The sequence below is a fragment of the Chionomys nivalis genome, chromosome 24 (assembly GCF_950005125.1).
Source record: "Chionomys nivalis chromosome 24, mChiNiv1.1, whole genome shotgun sequence".
Classification (NCBI taxonomy): Eukaryota; Metazoa; Chordata; class Mammalia; order Rodentia; family Cricetidae; genus Chionomys; species Chionomys nivalis.
Genome location: NC_080109.1, coordinates 2,945,013 through 2,962,930, shown reverse-complemented (window position 1 = coordinate 2,962,930; position 17,918 = coordinate 2,945,013). Strand labels below are relative to the sequence as shown.

The 17,918-nt window shown below is 48.7% G+C and overlaps 1 protein-coding gene across 4 annotated transcripts in view; it reads right to left on the bottom strand.

Moving 5' to 3' along the window:
• Positions 1-1,230: 1,230 nt before the first annotated feature.
• Positions 1,231-17,918, bottom strand: part of Tmem131l (transmembrane 131 like) — a 116,462-nt gene continuing 99,774 nt past the window's right edge. For 2 of the 4 annotated variants that reach the window (XM_057757117.1, XM_057757118.1), the window contains 12 exons: positions 17,519-17,668; positions 16,594-17,216; positions 14,319-14,467; positions 13,285-13,409; positions 11,479-11,636; positions 10,394-10,576; positions 7,799-7,877; positions 6,458-6,540; positions 4,675-4,795; positions 3,547-3,638; positions 2,349-2,488; positions 1,270-1,844 (listed from right to left, as the gene is read on the bottom strand). In XM_057757117.1, the coding sequence (XP_057613100.1) occupies positions 1,572-1,844; positions 2,349-2,488; positions 3,547-3,638; positions 4,675-4,795; positions 6,458-6,540; positions 7,799-7,877; positions 10,394-10,576; positions 11,479-11,636; positions 13,285-13,409; positions 14,319-14,467; positions 16,594-17,216; positions 17,519-17,668 (2,176 nt within the window). In that variant the 3' untranslated portion in view covers positions 1,270-1,571. Of the gene's footprint in view, positions 1,845-2,348; positions 2,489-3,546; positions 3,639-4,674; positions 4,796-6,457; positions 6,541-7,798; positions 7,878-10,393; positions 10,577-11,478; positions 11,637-13,284; positions 13,410-14,318; positions 14,468-16,593; positions 17,217-17,518; positions 17,669-17,918 lie in introns of all 4 variants that reach the window. The other 2 variants (XM_057757116.1, XM_057757114.1) reach the window with 2 other exon arrangements.

Here is a 17,918-nt window from a genome sequence, read left to right as displayed (position 1 = left end):
CACTGACTGTCTCAATCCTTGAGTGTTTTCAGCCCTGTTCTGCTTCTGGAAGGCAGCAGTACAGCAGGAAGGCATCTTATTCTTTGCAAGTTCAGCCAGTCTGTGCTGTCCATAGCCCCAGAGACAGCTCCCAGCCTAAGAAGTTGCTGAAAAATAGAAAACTAACTTCCAATTGCTTTGGGGCTCTTCTTCCACCCCAAAATGTTTCCACTGTGGTAGATATAAATAACATAAAGTTCCCCACTTTTAACCAATTTAACTGTGTTTAATTCATGAGCGTTATCTCCATGTACAGAGACTCATCCCAAACAGGAACTGTATCATTCACATCCTCCCCTCTTTCCTCTCAGCCAAGGAGCTACGGTTCTGCTGCCGATCCCTCTGGCCATCCCTGGGCCCTCAAGGGCACACCTGGCCAACACTTACCTGGTTTATTCCACTCAGCATAATGCTTCCAAAGCTCACCCTTGCGGCATGCACTGATGCCACTCCTAGCTAAGACAGGAAGTATTCTGTTGCTGAATGTACCATGGTTTATTATCGGCCCATAAACACGTGTGCTGTTTCTACTCGGGTGGTTTTTTTTTTTTTGTGACTAATGCCAGGGACACGGGTATTAAGATATCAAAGTCCTTGTCTCTCATTCTCTAGAAGCAAAATTAAACATAAGAATAAATGAACAGTATTCGGTCCTGGAGGATCCTGACGCGGCGACCAGAGGACTCCCCAGAACTCCAAACCCAGAAGGCTTTGTCTCCCCAAAAGGGTAGCCCTGAGCCTGTACGCTGTCTCCCTTCGGGGCTCCCTACCCAACCACAGTAACGGGAACTCGCTGCAGACGAACAAGGACAGTCCCTCACTCACAAGCCACTCCAACCTGAATCTCCAGCAAAGACAAAGTGAATATAAAAATCAGCTTTTATTCAAAGTTGAAAATGTTTCCAACGTTCACACACACTGCCACCTCCAAGGAGGCTTCCGGCACCAGGGACAAGCAGAGAAGCTGCTTTGCCACCAGCGCCCACTCCCCTGGGTACCAGTGCTGAGGGACGCCCACTTCCCGGACGTCCAACACTGACTGGCCTAGCAAGGGCCAGGGCAACTGTCACCACAGGACAACAGAAAACAGCACCTTCCCTGAAACACCTCCACCAGGGCAGGGACTTTTCCTTCTGGGGGGCCTTTCTTCCAGCCTTCATCTTACTGCCTTCAGGGACAGCCTACAAGGTCCTCTTTGAGAGCAGTGACCGCCAGAGACGCTGCTAGACTAAGTCAGATTTTCTACGGTGTCCTCAGGGGTCTGACGTTTGGACAGAAGTCACAGCCGCTCCCCGACCCCTTCCTGCAGGGTGGAAGCTTTGATCCCGGGATGCCAAGTCTCTGGCACTCATTTGTGAAGGGTTAAAAAAACAAGCACCCAGATTTAAAAAAACAAAAACAAACAAACAAACATTTATTTTTTTTATATAAAAGTGCCAAAATATCCACCAATGTCGTACTCTATCTCAACAACCAGTTTACTAGGCATCAAAACGCAAGGCCCTTTATTCGCACGGCTCAGAGCCGACCCCTCACGCGTTTCCGCAGTAGCTAGAGTCCCGGGACAGGGGGAAGCCGGTGCTGCGATTCGCCGTGCTAGTCCAGATGTCCAGGTTCATGTAGGCACGGAACGGGTTAAACCCTGGGTAGTACTCCTTGCACATGACCTGGTTTTCCATGTGGGTCGAATGTTCCGTGGTGGGGCTGATGGGGCAGCAACTTTCATACACGTCGCTTTGTGGGGCCCAGATGGAACCAAAAAGTCCAGACATGGGAGACAGACTTCGGGTGCTGGTGAGGTAGGACTGAAGTGGAAATGAGGAAGGGGAAAAAAGAGCAAAAGGGTTAAAAATCAAGAAGGGCATTTCAAGGTATAACACAGAGACAGCCCAGGCACCCAGGGGATACGGCCGTGTCCTGTCTACCCCGTTACCCGGGAGCTGTGCAAGTGTCCCAAACATTCTGGGTTGTTCTAGGAGGCTATGACATTTTCACGTAATTGATTAAGTCTACTTTCAATCCAGAGGGCTCGGCCATATATCCTTCGTGTGAAAAAAATGTGGGAGTGGACATGAGAAGTAAAAGTGTTAGGCGGTCCTGACTGACCTGTGGAACTTCCGTTTCACCTCCAGCCCAGCTATGTCAGACTTCACTTCCTGCCCGGTCTGCAGGCCCCCACCATCTGTCTACACAGATGCTTCATGATGCTGCCACTGCTCTTGTGTGTGAACCCCACCAGCTCTGCCGGAGGGGAACTCACTGCCAGAAGGAGCAGGGAACAGAAAGGCGAGAAGGAGAGCGGCACTCACCGGAGAGTTGACGAAACTGGTGTGCTCCCAGGCAGTGGGGTCGCCGGCTGGAGAGTTCCAGGTAGAGTGAGCGCTGTGGCCAACGAAGTCGGTCTGAACTTTAGAGGGGCAGGGGAAGCCATTGGTGTAATTCATGTTTTCTGTGAGGGAGGGGAGGAGGAATGCGTTCACAAAGCACTGAGCTATCACTCCCGGATGGAACACTTTCTGGGATTTACTACAAGACACACCATCTGGCTGGGCTAAGGTGTCTGTACTGGCTCATTTCATGGGATATTTCTAATATGCAAAATTTACTGAGAAGTGAACAGTCCAAATCCTTACCCACCCTTAATGCCCCCAAGACACGCAGTGCGGGTCATGGAGTCCCAACCCACTCTGTTCATCACCTGCCCCTCCAACTCCAGCCACTAGCATGTGTACCACACGGCCCCCGTAAAGTCACTGTAAACCAAGTACTTCCAGATATCACCAAGGAAATCCTAGGGAGAAAGTTACCCAAGTGCCCCCTTGTGGTGTGCCTGCAGTGACGCATGTGTCAGAACCGAGAACAGGGATGCAGGACTTCCTTAGTCCTTGCTGGGCAAGGCAGTATCAGCAGAACTCCTGGTCCAACTGTATCCTTTAGTTTCCAGGTGATCATGGAAATCCCCTGACTCTTAGGTTACTGACTGTGGCATACGATTTGAGGCCGAGCATCTCTAAGTATCCACTGTTCCTGCTCCAGGCCCCTTTCCCTCCTGCTGGGTTTCCCACACCACTGGGGTAGAGTAAGGGCATGCTGAAGAAAGGAGTCTGTACCCCATAGGAGACTTGCCAGCTGAAGAGTGCCCAGCTGCCCGACACACAAACCACCCTGTTAGGGCTACAGAGACAGAAACGACTCAGTTTTACCTAATTAACAGGACCAAGTGGGGTACGGTTACACATGGAAGCCCCAGGTACCAGAATGAGGGCCGCTGGGGAGGGGGGTCATTCAAAATTGCCTCTTTCAGCGTGCACAAGTGGACGCAAGCATTAGCCTCCTGAAGGACTGGGTCCTTCACGGTGAGCTGCTACGGTAAGCACACATCCCTTGCCCTGACTCTGACTCTGGGAAGGAGGGATCACCCCGTCTGCTCATCGTACGATAAGCGCACACCCCTTGCCCTGACTCTGGGAAGGAAGGAGTGCTGCTGGCACTGTTTAGGTGCTTTACCTTCTGGAAAGGCATTGTAGTCATTCAGTTCCAGCGGGCAGTACACGTTGGGAAACTGGCCCTCACAGGATGCACTCCAATCAATGAAACTGCTACAAAAAACAAACACAAACAAGGCCTCGTTTCAAAACCAGGGACCAAGAGATCAGGTAAAGACGGAGCAGTTGCTCTGCTGCCCTACCTATGCTCTCCTCTGCTTATCTTCCTGCCAGTGCCGTTCCACCTTCAGCACAGTGGGCTGGGTCAAGGGCAAGCTGCCTTCCTAACCACACGTGTTAGCTAGACACAGAACCCGGCCGCAGCTGTCGTAGTACCACGGAAAGACAAGGAGACACCTCAGTATCTCAGTACACATTTGAGGGCTTCACTGTGTCGGTTCTGCCAGCCGAAGTCCAGCTGTCTCTCAGAACACCAGCAGCATTCAGCTTGGACAAGTCTCCATTACAGCCTGGGGCTGGGATGGCCACCACTACAGACTAGATGATCATTAGGGACATAGGCAGGAATACTGTCGCAATGAGCTAAACCACGCCTGGACCCTGTGACGACAGAATGTCACATTTGCCAGGTCCCCTGACGAACACAATACTGTATGGCACAGGGAAGCAGCTGCTACTGTGTATCAATTTTCTGATGCCAGGCTCTCGGACCAGGTTAGTTTGTAAATGTGTTCAAGAATGAGGCATGGGGCCGGGCAGTGGTGGCGCACGCCTTTAATCCCAGCACTAGGGAGGCAGAGGCAGGTGGGTCTCTGTGAGGTCGAGACCAGCCTGGTCTACAGGCTCCAACGTTACACAGAGAAACCCTGTCTCAAAAAACTGGAAAAAAAAGAATGAGCCATGGGAAGATGAAGATCTGCCAGGGAATAGGAAATGTGAACATTTCTAAACATGTCCCATGCATGAAGTCACCCTTTCAGCCTACGGAGGAAAGTCTGGTGGGGCTGCCTGATTCACTGCTTTGATTTCACATTTCTCACATGGCTGTTTTGTTAAACAGCACAACACAACTCCAGAAGGCAGAAAACACGCAGCTCCAAGGCCCAGTCCTGGTGTCTGTGAGGAAGCCCTAACAGCTCTGGCTGCAGGGCCTTAGGCCAGGCAGAGCTGTATGGTGCAGCGGGCCTACCTGTCAGGGATGGCGGCAGGTTCCTGTGACGTGCCTGGTGCATCGCTCTCCACGGGGCAGTTGAAGCTGCTGGTCAGACACATGGGCTGGGACGGCCACAGGCCTCCAGGTGGATACAGACCTGAGGAGAACGAGGAGGGTCGCTCAAGTGAGCAGACACACAGCATGGCAGAGCCCGTGAGGCAATTTTCAGTTGGGTGGTCCAGGCCCTACTGAGGAACATTCTGCTGAAAGTGTGGCTGAGGGTGGGGACAAGTCATGACTGTCCGCGAAGGGAGGGAGGGAGGGACCAGAGGTTGACAGGACTGGCACCGTGCCTTGGCAGGAAAGCCTTGGATGGCGAACATCAGGAGTGTGGGCACAGGTTCCCACAGGTACACCCATTTCTGCACTGGGGCCTACTCTGGACGATCTTTCCAGAGACATTCGCTAAGTCAAAGCCGTGGAAAGTTGGGCCTTCAGCAGAGCAATTGGCAGGCACCCTGCCACTGGAGAGAAGATTTGGGTCCCCAGGCTCAAGGTTTCTCTCTGCCACATCTATACCCACCTTGTTCAGGACACTTGGCACTAAGGGAAACATTGGTACAGCTGGCACAGCCCTGCCTCTAAGACAAAATTGCAGCCATCCCTCTGGGGACCCAGGCCCCATTCTGTCACACAGGCTGCTAGTTTAGGAGGACTGCACCCTTGCTGCCAGGCTGTCTCTGCACTGCAGCATCCTGTCTGTCATGAATTTCTAGGCACAAAAGCGAGCATGCAGGCAAAAGCTAATGCTGCCATGAAGAGCAAACACCACTCATGTCCTGCCACGATTCCTGACCCCGATTTGGAAGAAGTCCCATAATAAAACAGGTCACCAGAGAACAGACAGAAGACTAAGAGGAAGAGAATGGAAAAGCTAAGAACTGGCTGTGGGGGAGTGTGCTGGTTTGAATAGGTATGGCCCCAATGGACTCATGTGTTTGAATGGTGGGCCACAGAGAGTGCACTATTAGGAGGTGTGGCCTTGTTGGAGTAGGAAGTGTGTCACTGTGGGGGCGGGCTTTGAGGTCTCATATGCGCTCAAGACACTCCCAGTGACAGAGTTGCTTCTGCTGCCTGCGGATCAAGATGTGGAACTCTCAGCTCCTTCTCCAGCACCATGTCTGCCGGCATGCCACCATGAAGATAACAGGCTAATCCTCTGAACTGTAAGCCAGACATGATGAAATGTCTTCCTTTATGAGTTGCTGTGGTTAACATGGTGTCTCTTCACAGTAATAGAAACCCTAACAAAACAAGTGGACCCCAGGATAAAGCAGGGGTTCCTTTTGACCCCCTCAGTCTCCAGTCTGGGGTCACTGTCTTACCCTCCTGCAGGGTTCAACTCTGTCTCGATCCTAGTTTATGAGTCAGGCTGTTCACCCAGGCTGCAGGGGCCCAGTTAAGGGGTTCCCACATGGTGGGGTGGGGAGAAGAGGGTCAGATGGGGACAGGAAGCCGGCTGTCCCTGCTTGTCCCTACCTCACTCTTGCTTCTCCTGGGCCACACAGCCACTTGCTTGTTATCTTATTGGGGAAGTGAGCTCGGCGCAGAGGGAGGATCTGGCAAGGGCTGCATAATGTCAGTCAGTGTCCTGACTACCAAGGGTGTTCACAGTGGTTCAGGACGTTCGGCCAGACACCCGATGTCTCTCCAAAGAGCAACTATCCTCCTCAGGCCAGCAAACAAGGTTGGAGAGAGGCCCCCACCCTCCCTGGCAGGAAGACACACATGGCCCTTGGGCGTCCACAGTGAGCCTCACCTTTCTCTTCTCCAGCACCTGAGGGCACGGCAGGAAGACTGGCACAGGAGGACTCTGTGAACTGGGACAGGCCACTCGCATCGCTATGGGCAGAGGGAGGACAGGAAACCGTGACTTCCTCACACAAAGAAATCCAAATACCGCATAACCAGATCTCATCTGAGCCCCACAGAAGTCCCGTGAGAACCACAGACATTAAGATTCACAAAGCCAGGAGAGGGTTGAGGAACACCACCATGTCTTACTTGAACAAACCATTTGGACTACTGTGAGGTCGGCTGCAGCTTCCAGTCTGCCTGTACAGACAGCAGCACCTGCACCACAGACAGTTCACAGGGAGCTTTCTTAGGTGTTAGCCAAGTCTGCCCTCTAGCAAGGCCAAGCTCGTCCTTCGAGCTGCTGTTGCATTCCTCCCTCAGGCGTCCCGGGCTGTGTGTGTGTGTGTGTGTGTGTGTGTGTGTGTGTGTGTGTGTGGCCTGAAGATATCTGGAGGAAGCATTGGACAGCAGCTACCAGGGACTGTGCAATCAGACCTACAAAGGCCGAGTCTGTACTGAAAACACACACACTTTTCTAGTCATTATCCCCCAATCAAGTAGTCTGACTTCAATTTATAAGACATTGTCATTACATTAACCCTACCAGCAATCCAGAGATGATGCAATGCATAGGGGAGGATCGGCATGAATAGTTCTATGAAATATTGTCATTTTGTAGTTATTTTGAGACAGGGTTTCACCACGTCAAACTAGCTAGCCAGTCTAGTACCTAGCACTATAGAGCCCAGGTTGCTCAAATTCATGACAATCCTCCTGCCTCAGTCTTCTGAGTACCAGGGTAACAGGCATATGCCACTATCCATGTTATATGAGGGACTTGAGTTATCTTTAGAGTTGGGAGTGTGTGCAGGTCCTCGAATCTACTGCCTACTGATACCAAGGGGCAACTGTATCTTTATTATTATTATTATTATCATCATCATCATCATCATCACATCATCGATCTAAAGCATCACAGAGGAACTACAAATGTCCTGCTAGTTCCTTGGAGGTTTTCTGAACCACTGGTGCTCAGACTGAATTCAAGTCCTATCCCAGGAAGATGGCTCCTCTTTCTGCTTTGAGAGGTGACACATTTCCCAGCCTGTCACCTGGCTGAGAAGACAACAAAGCCAGAGACTCCCCCACATAAGCCCCGAACACGTTATCTACAGTCGGAGTTTGCTTTCCTGTGTCTTTAAAAAGGCCTTCACGGCTCAGCCTACAGAGAAAGCACAGAGAAGCAACTCACTAGCAGAGAAAACAATGCCACACTGTGGCAGTGAGGATCCTCAGAACTTACGTGGGGCTGCAGATGTGGTGGGAGAGGCTCAAGGGGATGGAAGCTTCTGAAGGGAAATCCTGCGGGGAAACACCGTCTCCTGCATGAAAGCAACACACTGTCAGAGGTTGTCTGAGGTCAGCGGTGCGTTCGCTGTGTTCACGCACAAAAAGCGTCCAGGTTAGCCCCTAACGAGAGACTTGTCCTCATATTAAACTGACAGTCACGCGGTCATAGTCTTCTCTTTACTGTGTATTTTGCGTGTGTATGTACAGGCGCGTGTCCACAGGCAAGTGAAAGCCAGAGGTCAATGCTGGGTGCTTTCCTCTGCCGTTTCTATCTTGCTGTTTTAGACAGGGTCTGCGCTCAGACACAGCTAAACCCATGAGCTCCTTGCCCTCCAAGCCGCCACCACACCGGCTTTTCTATGGGTGCCGGGGACCCAAGCTCAGAGATGTCGTCTTGCCGTGCTGTAAGCTTCAGACCAACATCAAGAGTGTATCGTGTTATGTACAGTAATACCATTAAGAGGTGTATGTCAGCAGCTCATTCTGTTGAGTTGTTTTCAACATGGTGAAAGGGACATGCCTTTAAAACACACACACACACACACACACACACGTCTTTCTGTACTTAGCGTATTCACAGACAAAAAATCCAAATAAAACACAATAATACACATAATCCAGACTCTCTCTGTATTTCCCACTTTATGTGGCTTATTTTTTTCTTTACCCCTTTAATCTATGACCATCTGTACTCTGTCTCTTTAAAGACTTTGTTTTAATTTTTTAAAACCATTTACTTCTTTTTATAACTGTCTATACTCTTTTTCTTCTCTCTCCCAAGCCTACACACATTTTTTAAAACACACTGTGACCCATTTAGAGGTCTTCTTCATCTGAATCTGTCTTTATTGTATACCTGTAATCCTCTTCTGACCAGGACCACTTCTTCTGTGTGTGTGTTTATTGATTTTCATTGAGCTCTACATTTTTCTCTGCTCCCCTCCCCTTCAACCCTCTCCCAATTTCCCCATGCTCCCAACTAAATTCAGATCTTGTCTTTTTCTACTTCCTATGTAGATTAGATCCAAGTGATTTGTAGGCTGATTTTCTTTGTTTTATGTTTAAAAACCAGGACCACTTCTTAAAATGCTAAGTGGTGTGGTTGAGACTGAGGCTGCTTTGCCTTTTGGCTCTGCCCAATCAACATGGCAGAGGCATGTTCACTGCCTCTGAACCTGCCGGGTGGGAGCCATCCTCACCACCTCAACTCTGGGTAGCACCATACAGCATGTAAACCCTGTTTATCTGAGTAAAAACTAAATCTGCCATGCAGCGCACTGCATGGTCTGGAAATATCTCTGTGTATGGCGCAGGAATCCGCCATAGTCTCCCGCCTGTGCATACCTAGTAGACCCAATCCCACTGCCTGCCCAGGTGGGGAGTCCTAGTGAGATGTCTCTGTCATTTCTGGAGTTTTGGAAGTTGCTTACAATGCACTTCCAATAACTTAGGTAATATTATATCCTTCTGCGGTCTTTGATAGAGTTGAAGAATAGATTATAGTTGTAGTTTTCCTTAGTTATGATAAAAGATAAAGTAGATATAAATATTATAACTATAATTCTTGCTTGACACACCTGCTTTGTTATATGTAATTTTACTTTGTTAAAACCTTCCTTTTTATTTGAACAGAAAAGGAGAAATTTTGTGGGCAGTTCTTCTGTTTATGTGTTGCTTTTATTGGTTAATGAATAAAGCTGTTCCAGCCAGTTGCTTAGCAGAATAGGGCAAGGCAGGAGTTCCAAGCAGATAGAGGAGGAGAGGGTAGGCAGAGTCGGAGAAAAGCCATGTAGCTGCCACAGGAGACAGATGCCTCCGCTGGAGCCCACCGGAGCATTGCCGGTAAACCACAGCCATGTGGTGATACACAGACTAATAGAAATGGATTAATTTCAGATATAGGAGTTAGCCGGAAGTGTGCTTGGGCTATTGGCCAAATAGTATTGCAACTTAAAAAAAAAAGGTTAAGATTCTCTTGGCTTCAATGAACAGACCGGCCCCTTCTTCAGAGACAGTTTCAGCCTTGTGGAAACACAGTCTGCATAAGAGTCAGGTTTTTGGCACCTTGGTTTTGACACACTAGTTTTAACTGTTTGCCACAGGACCAAGTGTTTGTCAGGTGTTACACACATGGGGCTTGAAAGAAAAACCTACTTTGAGAAAACATAGGACAGTTTTGTTTGGAAAAAGGAGTAACATTCGAAGAACTATTAATAAATACCATTAATAGTTCTATTAACATATATTAACAGATAATATATAATATATAATGTATTATATATAATATAATAGAACTATTAATGGTATTACTGTACATTTGTACAGTAAGTTAAAAGTGGTTTAGAAGATGGTCAGTTCTGTTTAATAGTTTAGCACAGTAAAGAAGACATACAAATGTCTATGTCTTTGAAATGGTAGTAACAATAGTGCCCAGGAGGAGAAAGGAGAGGGAGGCAGCCAGCCTCAAAGCTGCAGCCATCGCTCTGTCCTCTGCAAGGTACCCTGGACCTTGTACTGGCTGCAGGCAGGATGCGGCCCCTGGACTCACCTGCTGGCGGGAAGTGCTGTGCCTCCACCATTGGCTTCCTGTCGCAGTCCGAGCTGCTGCTGCTCCAGCTGCCCCAGCTGCCCCGGCTGGCCCGCACGCTGCCTGAGGAACTGCCACAGTCAGAGCTGGAGTCTGAGCAAAACTTGTCTGCACACTTCTTCTCAGCCTTCTGGTAATAACTGTCTGGAGAGGCAGAAGAGGGGCCATGCTGCGCCAAGGCGGTTCCCACAAGTAGAGAAGGGGAACAGGGAGGGCAGGGTAGGTTCACGGCCACCACCTCTGCTCAGCTAGTAAAAACACGACCATGGCACTCGAGGAGACGCCAAGGCACAGGGTAAGCCTGCTCTGCCTGTGGACAGACAGTGGGACCAAGCAGAACCTTCATCTAAGCCTGCTCTGCCTGTGGACAGACAGTGGGACCAAGCAGAACCTTCATCTAAGAATTGGCTCCAAGCTGAGTGGTGGTGGCACACGCCTTCAGTCCCAGCACTCGGGAGGCAGAGGCAGGTGGATTTCTGTGAGTTTGAGGCCAGCCTGGTCTACAAGAGCTAGTTCCAGGACAGCTAGGGTTGTTACACAGAGAAACCCTGTCTCAAAAAACCAAACCAAACAAACAATAACAACAAATACCAAAAAAACGCTTGCCTAGCATGCACATGGGATGTGAGCCTCAATGCAAAACAACTGAATTTACATGCAAATGGTTCTAGAAATAAGCAAATGGTTCTAGAAATAAGCAAATTTCTATCAAGAAAACTGAATCTACTGTGCTACACAGACTATTCTACACTGGCTCTGGCACTGGTGTCCTCACAGCTCTCACTCCGGGGACCCTGCCCAACAGACCCCTGCTGGGTCAGCACTCCAACCCAGAAACTACAGGGCCACATATGCAGAAACTACCGGTTTCTCGCCTGGGTCTGCCCTTTCCCCAAGGCCTGCCTAAGGTCTTGCGCATACTGGCCCTGTTCCTTTAACCATATGCACAATGCCAGCTGGGAATGGACAGACCTCAGGGTCAGCAGCCATGTGGAGACTCTCAAAGAACAGACCACGAGGAGACCATTCACAGTTGTGTTACGTACCCTCCTCTCTCCGTGCAGGGAAGCTGCCTGAAGTTTCCACGCCAAGTTTGCACATCTCCCTCATGCTTTCCTGTGTACTCCAGCTTCTCACGTCCCCGCTGGGCTCTGGCCTCTCAAAGCCACTGCACATGAGCTTCAGTTCACTCTGTTCAGAAGGCCTGGGGGAGCCATGGGAAAGATCACATCTCTCTCTCGTTATACAGATAACACTTCTGCTCAAGATGCGTTGGGGCAAAGTTACAATCAGAGACAAACTGAGGTCTCCTCTCTGAATCTCATGGAGGACGACAAGCAGGAAAAGCCCTTAAATGATGTAGGAGACGGTGGTGTGGCTCAGTGGCAGGACATGCTTAGAACACACACAAGTCATAGGTTCAATTTTTGCATTTCTGCATCCCCAAGAGGTTGCCACTTTGAGTTAGAATGAATTCAGGGCTATTTGGTCCAGTTTCATGCTTTACAATGAGAAAAACAGATTTTACAATGTTGCTCAAGGTGCCTGGCATTTTAGGGCTCCTGGCCTGTTTTCCTGGATTTCTAGTGGCTGACCCTGCTGCTTAGTATCTGGTGGGAGGTCCAAGAGCTCATCTGCAAACATTCCCTTAGCTGTTACCATACTCTGCGCGCGCGCACACACACACACACACACACACACACACACACACACACACAGAGTACTCTGTCGTGATCCCAGAGTCAACTGTGTTCATGAAAATACATAGAGAATGCAGAAAGGCCTGATGTTTCCTCTATACAGAATACTGCACTACAACTCTCCAAAAAACATCCATGAAGGATGTGGTATGTAACATGTTTATTTCCACTGTGCTGAATGCTCATATGAATGAAGTAGAGAACAGAACCAGAAAGCTACCCTGGCTGTGAGGAGCTATGATAATGCTGAGCCACAGGCTCTGTTCTTGGTGACGGCCCCCTTGGGCTCTGAGCTCCGTGGCGGCATCCCTGGGTGCTCTGAGCTCCGTGGCGGCCCCCTTGGGCTCTGAGCCCTCAGAATCTTGACTGTGCCACAGTGGAACCTCACTCCCACTCAAATGTACAAGAGCTGGAGGACCCGGACAACAGCATGTTGAAACACCACCAAGCTCACACGGTGGTGACGTAAGAAGAAAAGCCTACCCAGGAAGAGGGGGCCCTGGCAGGACATGGCTTTCACGCTATTCATGGCTGCTTAGGGCAGGTGGCAGGATCTTGGAACAGTTTTCTACAGGAAACTGGGGCTCTGCACAGGGATGCTCTTCAGACAAGAGGGAACTGGGGGGGGGGGGCAGGAAAAGCCTGCCTGTAGCTAAGGAAAGAAAGGGGCGATATGTGTGCTAAAGGCTCCAACTGGGAGTCTAAGATAAAAAACCTGAGCTCAAAGCCACCTCTGCTGGGTGCGGAGTGAGAGTGAACATACTGGGTTAAAGCGAAGGTCAGGAAAAGCGACTATACAGTCTTATTATAGGACTGGGGGTGGCGGTGTGCATGTGTGTCTGTGCCAGGGATTTCTACACCCCCTGCTCCACGAAAGTATAAACAGAACGAGGCCTTGCTATGAGGGACAGATTAGGTACTTCCTCTAACGTTTCCCATAGTGTTTAGCACTTTACAAGGGACAGATGAAAATAAGTCTTCAAAGGTTGTGTTACAGCATTTTACGGAGTAAAATTACAAGAAAATGTGTTAATTGCATTTTGATCTAAATTTAATGCACTGTGCTGTATCACCTACCCAACCTTATAAAAGCAAAACACTGAAGTGAAAAGAAACCCAGATTAAACCGGCAGAGCCGCAGACATGGCGTACCTGGAGGCCTGGGCAGCAACCCTCTTCTTGTTTTTCCTACATGTTCGGCTTTTATTCCAACCGAGAGCCGGTGTACTTCCTTCTCTCTTCTCCTGAAGCTTCCTCCTCCTGTAAGGATCTTCCTGCTGAAGAGGAAAATGGAAACACTCGGTGGCTTCAAGAAACATAGTCTCTTGAAGACAAAACTTGTGATGGCCTTTGTTTAACTTTTGGGGAGGAACTCTATCTGCACCCAGACCTCTCAGCACTGGTGAGACCTGCACTTCTCAACCCCTTTGGAATGCCTATGGCATACCTATTTTGTAGCACTTCCGTTTAATTTAAACAAGAGTCGTGTTTGCTATATCAGATTTACAGAATACAGAGCAACTACTCAGAAACAACGAGGCTCCCTGCCTATTTTACAAAGCTTCCCTCTGAATATTTCCCCATGAGCCTACACATATATAATATGACACTAAGGAAATGAATTACTTTCCCACTGAGTCTGAAGCAAGCTTAAGTTTGTGTTTCTTGTCTTCCGTGCTCCGGGCAACTCTTTATGCCTCAAGCTTCATGAATTATGAAGACGGTGCCTATGTTTGTCATTGGACATCAGCTTTTCCAGACCTACACGGTGGAGCATTTTCATCTATGAACTGAACTCTTCCCTTAAAGCAGGAAAATCTTCTATTCCACTGATAACAATCTTGTGCTCTTTTAGAGAAAAGATGATGACAGATGCAGGACAGAGAAAGATGAAAAGGAGATGTCAGCACTAACCAGATGGAACAGGTTCTGGTCTGGCTCTACTCCACGGCTGCCACTAGGAGTTAGTCCACCGCTTAAGATGAGGGATCCAGAGATAAATGCTACCTGGGTTCACTGAAAACCATTTCACTATACCTATCTAATCAGAGGATAAAACTTTCTGAACAAACAAATTACAGTTACTATTACCTGCAGAGAAGACATCTACTTATAAGAGAGATCTGTGCTCTTCGCCTGCCTGCGAGCGCTGCTCTCTTTAACAGGAGATAGAGAGGAATGCAAACCTCTGGTGGTGGTGTGTCCTGCTTCTCGGAGCACGTGCCCTCTGGAGATGCTCTCTGACTCCTCCTGGAGGAAGACAGCTTTGTGTCAGCCCCCTTCACAGTCTCACCGCTGTCTGCTTCGGTCTTGACGGGCACTGGCTGGTTATTTCCTTGAATAAATTAAAAAAAAATCAATGTCTAGCATTTTCCTATTCATAGTCCCCATAATTAAATGTTTTCCTTCGTCGATCTCATCTAATTTAATGCAATTTCAGTTTTGATAACCATGATTCCCCAGAAATGCACTTTGTTTACAAGTGGAAATACACTTACATAAACGTTCTGCAATCTTTAAAAGATGTCAGAGTGAGGATGGGACATTAACATTGCTGTGTGGTCACAATCCACAGTGGCCAAAGGTGGAAACAACCTGCTGTCCACCAACAGACACAGACAAAAGGAAAACTATTGTGGGGTTATAGTTAGCACTGCCAAAACCACACATACATTAGTTAAGATGCTTTTTAAAAAGAGATTAAAATCCTCATTGAAAGGGCCTGAGGAACCTTAAAGGCAGTATATGAAATGAGCCAGACAGAAAGGAGCGAATGTTTTATGACTTGAGTTGGAGGGAGACCTAATGCAGCCACATTCACACAGACAAGAGGACGTTTCCCAGGCACTGGGCAAGGGGTGACGGGAGTTTAGTTTACTACTCAGCAGACACTGTTTGAGTTGACAAAGTCCTGAAAATTGACTGAGGCGATGCTTGTCTAACACCTCACATCAGAATAAATGCTCCTCTCAGAGAACCCCAACTATCTTTTACATCATAGTATTCTTTATGGAGCAGTCAAGTTTCCTCTTGCAGATTGTGCCAAAAGCATGAAGCTCTCTAGAGTTGGCTCAGAGCCTTCCCAGGGCTTCACTTCAGTGTCAGCAAGTGACAAGTAACGAGATCTTCATGGTTTGAACTCGCGCCTTGGTTCCCCAGACAGCGTCTCAGGAGGTGCGGTACACCTTTCCGAGGCAAGCCTCCTGGGCGGGGCTCAGGTCACTGGGAAGGGGTCATGAGACCTTGGTCTTCCCCTACACTTGCCTGTTTGTTTCCTGGCTTTTAATATGGGTGTGCTCTGTGATGGAGGCTTTCTACTTTGCCAGGTGAACTCCAATCAGAGCCTTAAAAGACAAGAGAACCCCTAGAACCCTGCCCTAGTGCATTAAGAGATACTTCATTGCAGTGATATGAAGCTGGCCAACAAGTGCTCGGAGCTAAGTGTGAAGATCAAAGCTTGACTGTATGTTAGCATGCACCTTTAATTCCAGTACTCAGGAAGCTGAGCCAGGAGGATCTCTGAGTTTGTGGCCAGCCTGGTCTACATAGTGAGTTCCTGGCCAGCCAGGGCTACTTTATGAGATTCTCTTGTAAATAAATACAGGCTGCTTGACTTTTTCCTGTATAGGAGGGATGTGTTAATATACTGGCCTGAGAAAGAAAGAGGAGCGGGGAGGGGAAGAGGTGGCACAGGCCCTCTGGAGCGAGCAGGCATCTGCTAGGGCACGCTGCCCAGTTCCTTCTTCAGTCAATAACATCTATCATGACAGCATTTGTCTTTCTTTAACCAAGAGATGTTATTAAAAATGCAAGGATCTAGGAGGTGCTACAGAGATCAGAAAAGCTGGTGTAGCCGGCTGTGGTGGCGCATGCCTTCAAGGCCAGTAGTTGGAAGGCAGATTTCTGAGCTCAAGGCCAGCCTGGTCTACAGAGTGAGTTCCAGGGCAGCCAAGGCAACACAGAGAAATCGTCTTAAAAACCAAAAACCAAACCAAACAAGTTGGTGCAGATCTGATTAGTCAGAAACCCTACAAGGGGTGACTACTTTTTTTTTTTTTTTTTTTTACAAAAAGTCTAAAGCAAAAAACAAATAATTAAAAATGTATCAGTATCAACCTAATGATGACAGATGACATTAATACCCCTACCTTGTTCTAAAGAATGAAATTCTTAGTCATACATTCTAAAAAAGGGTGCCATGTTTTGAATTTCAACATTGATGCCCTTGCTAAAATTGGGTGCACAAACTCACTCATCTCCCACAGACACAAAGACACAGTCAGGCACTGTAACCCCGTGACTTGGGGTACTGAGGGAAAAGTCCTGTGGTGCGTCAGACAAGACGGGACTGCACTCGTGTAAGAACATGAAGAAAAGCAGTGGGAGAGGGGACAGCAGTGTCTCTCTGAAGGTTACAGGTGAGAGAGACCAAAGGAGAACAATCGAGACAGCCAAGATTACCATGTTTCCTGGAGACTTCTGGCATGTCTGACTGCTGGTACTGAGGTGGGCTTTTGGGCAAAGGACTTTCAGGTGGCTTCTTAGAAGTCTTCTGTGGGCAGGGCTCTTGTTCCTTGAGCTCAGCCATGGGTTCTGGAGTTCTAATGTCAGTTTCCTTAGGAAACATACATGTCTGTGGTCCCTCCTTCATACTACATTCTGAAGAAGTATTATCGACAACTGTATTTCTCACTGAGTTTTCCTCTTTGATCAGTACATTTCTGGGGAGGGTTAAATTCTTCTGCAAGCTGACGTTCACACCACTGGCATATTTGAGGCTGACCCAGTTCTCACTCGTGATATCAGTGCAAACATCTTCCTTGGCAGCTGACAGGGAGCTTGCCAGGGTCAAAGTCTGCTTCTCCTCAGTGGCGATGTTGGCACTGCTGGCCATGGAGGCACTGGGTTTCTGTTTGCTGTAGTAGAAGGAGCACTTATGCTTCTTCTGAGAATGCCCATAGGTGGCCGGGCTCCTCTTGGACGCATTCTGGATCCTGCTCAGGGGCGGGCCCACTGGAAGGCAGCTCTTCCCTCTGCCTTTATCAGGCGGGCTGTACGTGTCAAGAAAGTTCTTGCAATTGCTTCTGAACAAAAGAAGAAACACATTTAGTATGAACACAAAGCAAACCAAACTTCACTTCTGCACGAGGGTGGGGCCAATTGGTGCAGTGCACTGAGGAGCTCCAGCCTCCCCTTCTTTCCCAGCCCCACGAGTTTCCTGCCGAGAGGCCATCAATGAGCCAAGCCCTCACAGACTATCTAAGAAAACAGTGCAGCTGTTCACACAAGCGACAGAGAATTGGATAAGAGCAGAATTTCTATGACCTTGGAAGGAAATCAGAAACGAGCACCATGAACCCCCCAAACGCAGAGAGAGAGGCCTTACTTGTGAGAGTTGGAGCTGACCACGTCCACTGGACCACCATTCTGCTGTAAGGATGAGCTGCCATTCTGCCTCTGCCTTGTTTTCATGAATTCCATCAGAATGTACTGTGCTTGCTGGAAGGCTATCAGGATCACACCCAACAGGGACAAACTGGGGAGAGAGTAGTGCCGCGCGCTGCTGTGTGGTTCTGAGCAGCATCACGAAGACCCACCATAAGCCAGGCACAAGAGAATACACCTGTAGTCCCAACTGCTCAGAAGCTGAGGCAGGAGGACTGTTTGAGTCTGGTGTGGGCGGCATAATGAGACTGCCTCACAAACAAAGCAGAGCAAAGCTAAAAGACTTTTCTCTACTACAGAACAGTGGTGAGTGGACGATAGAAAACAGCTGCACAAATGGG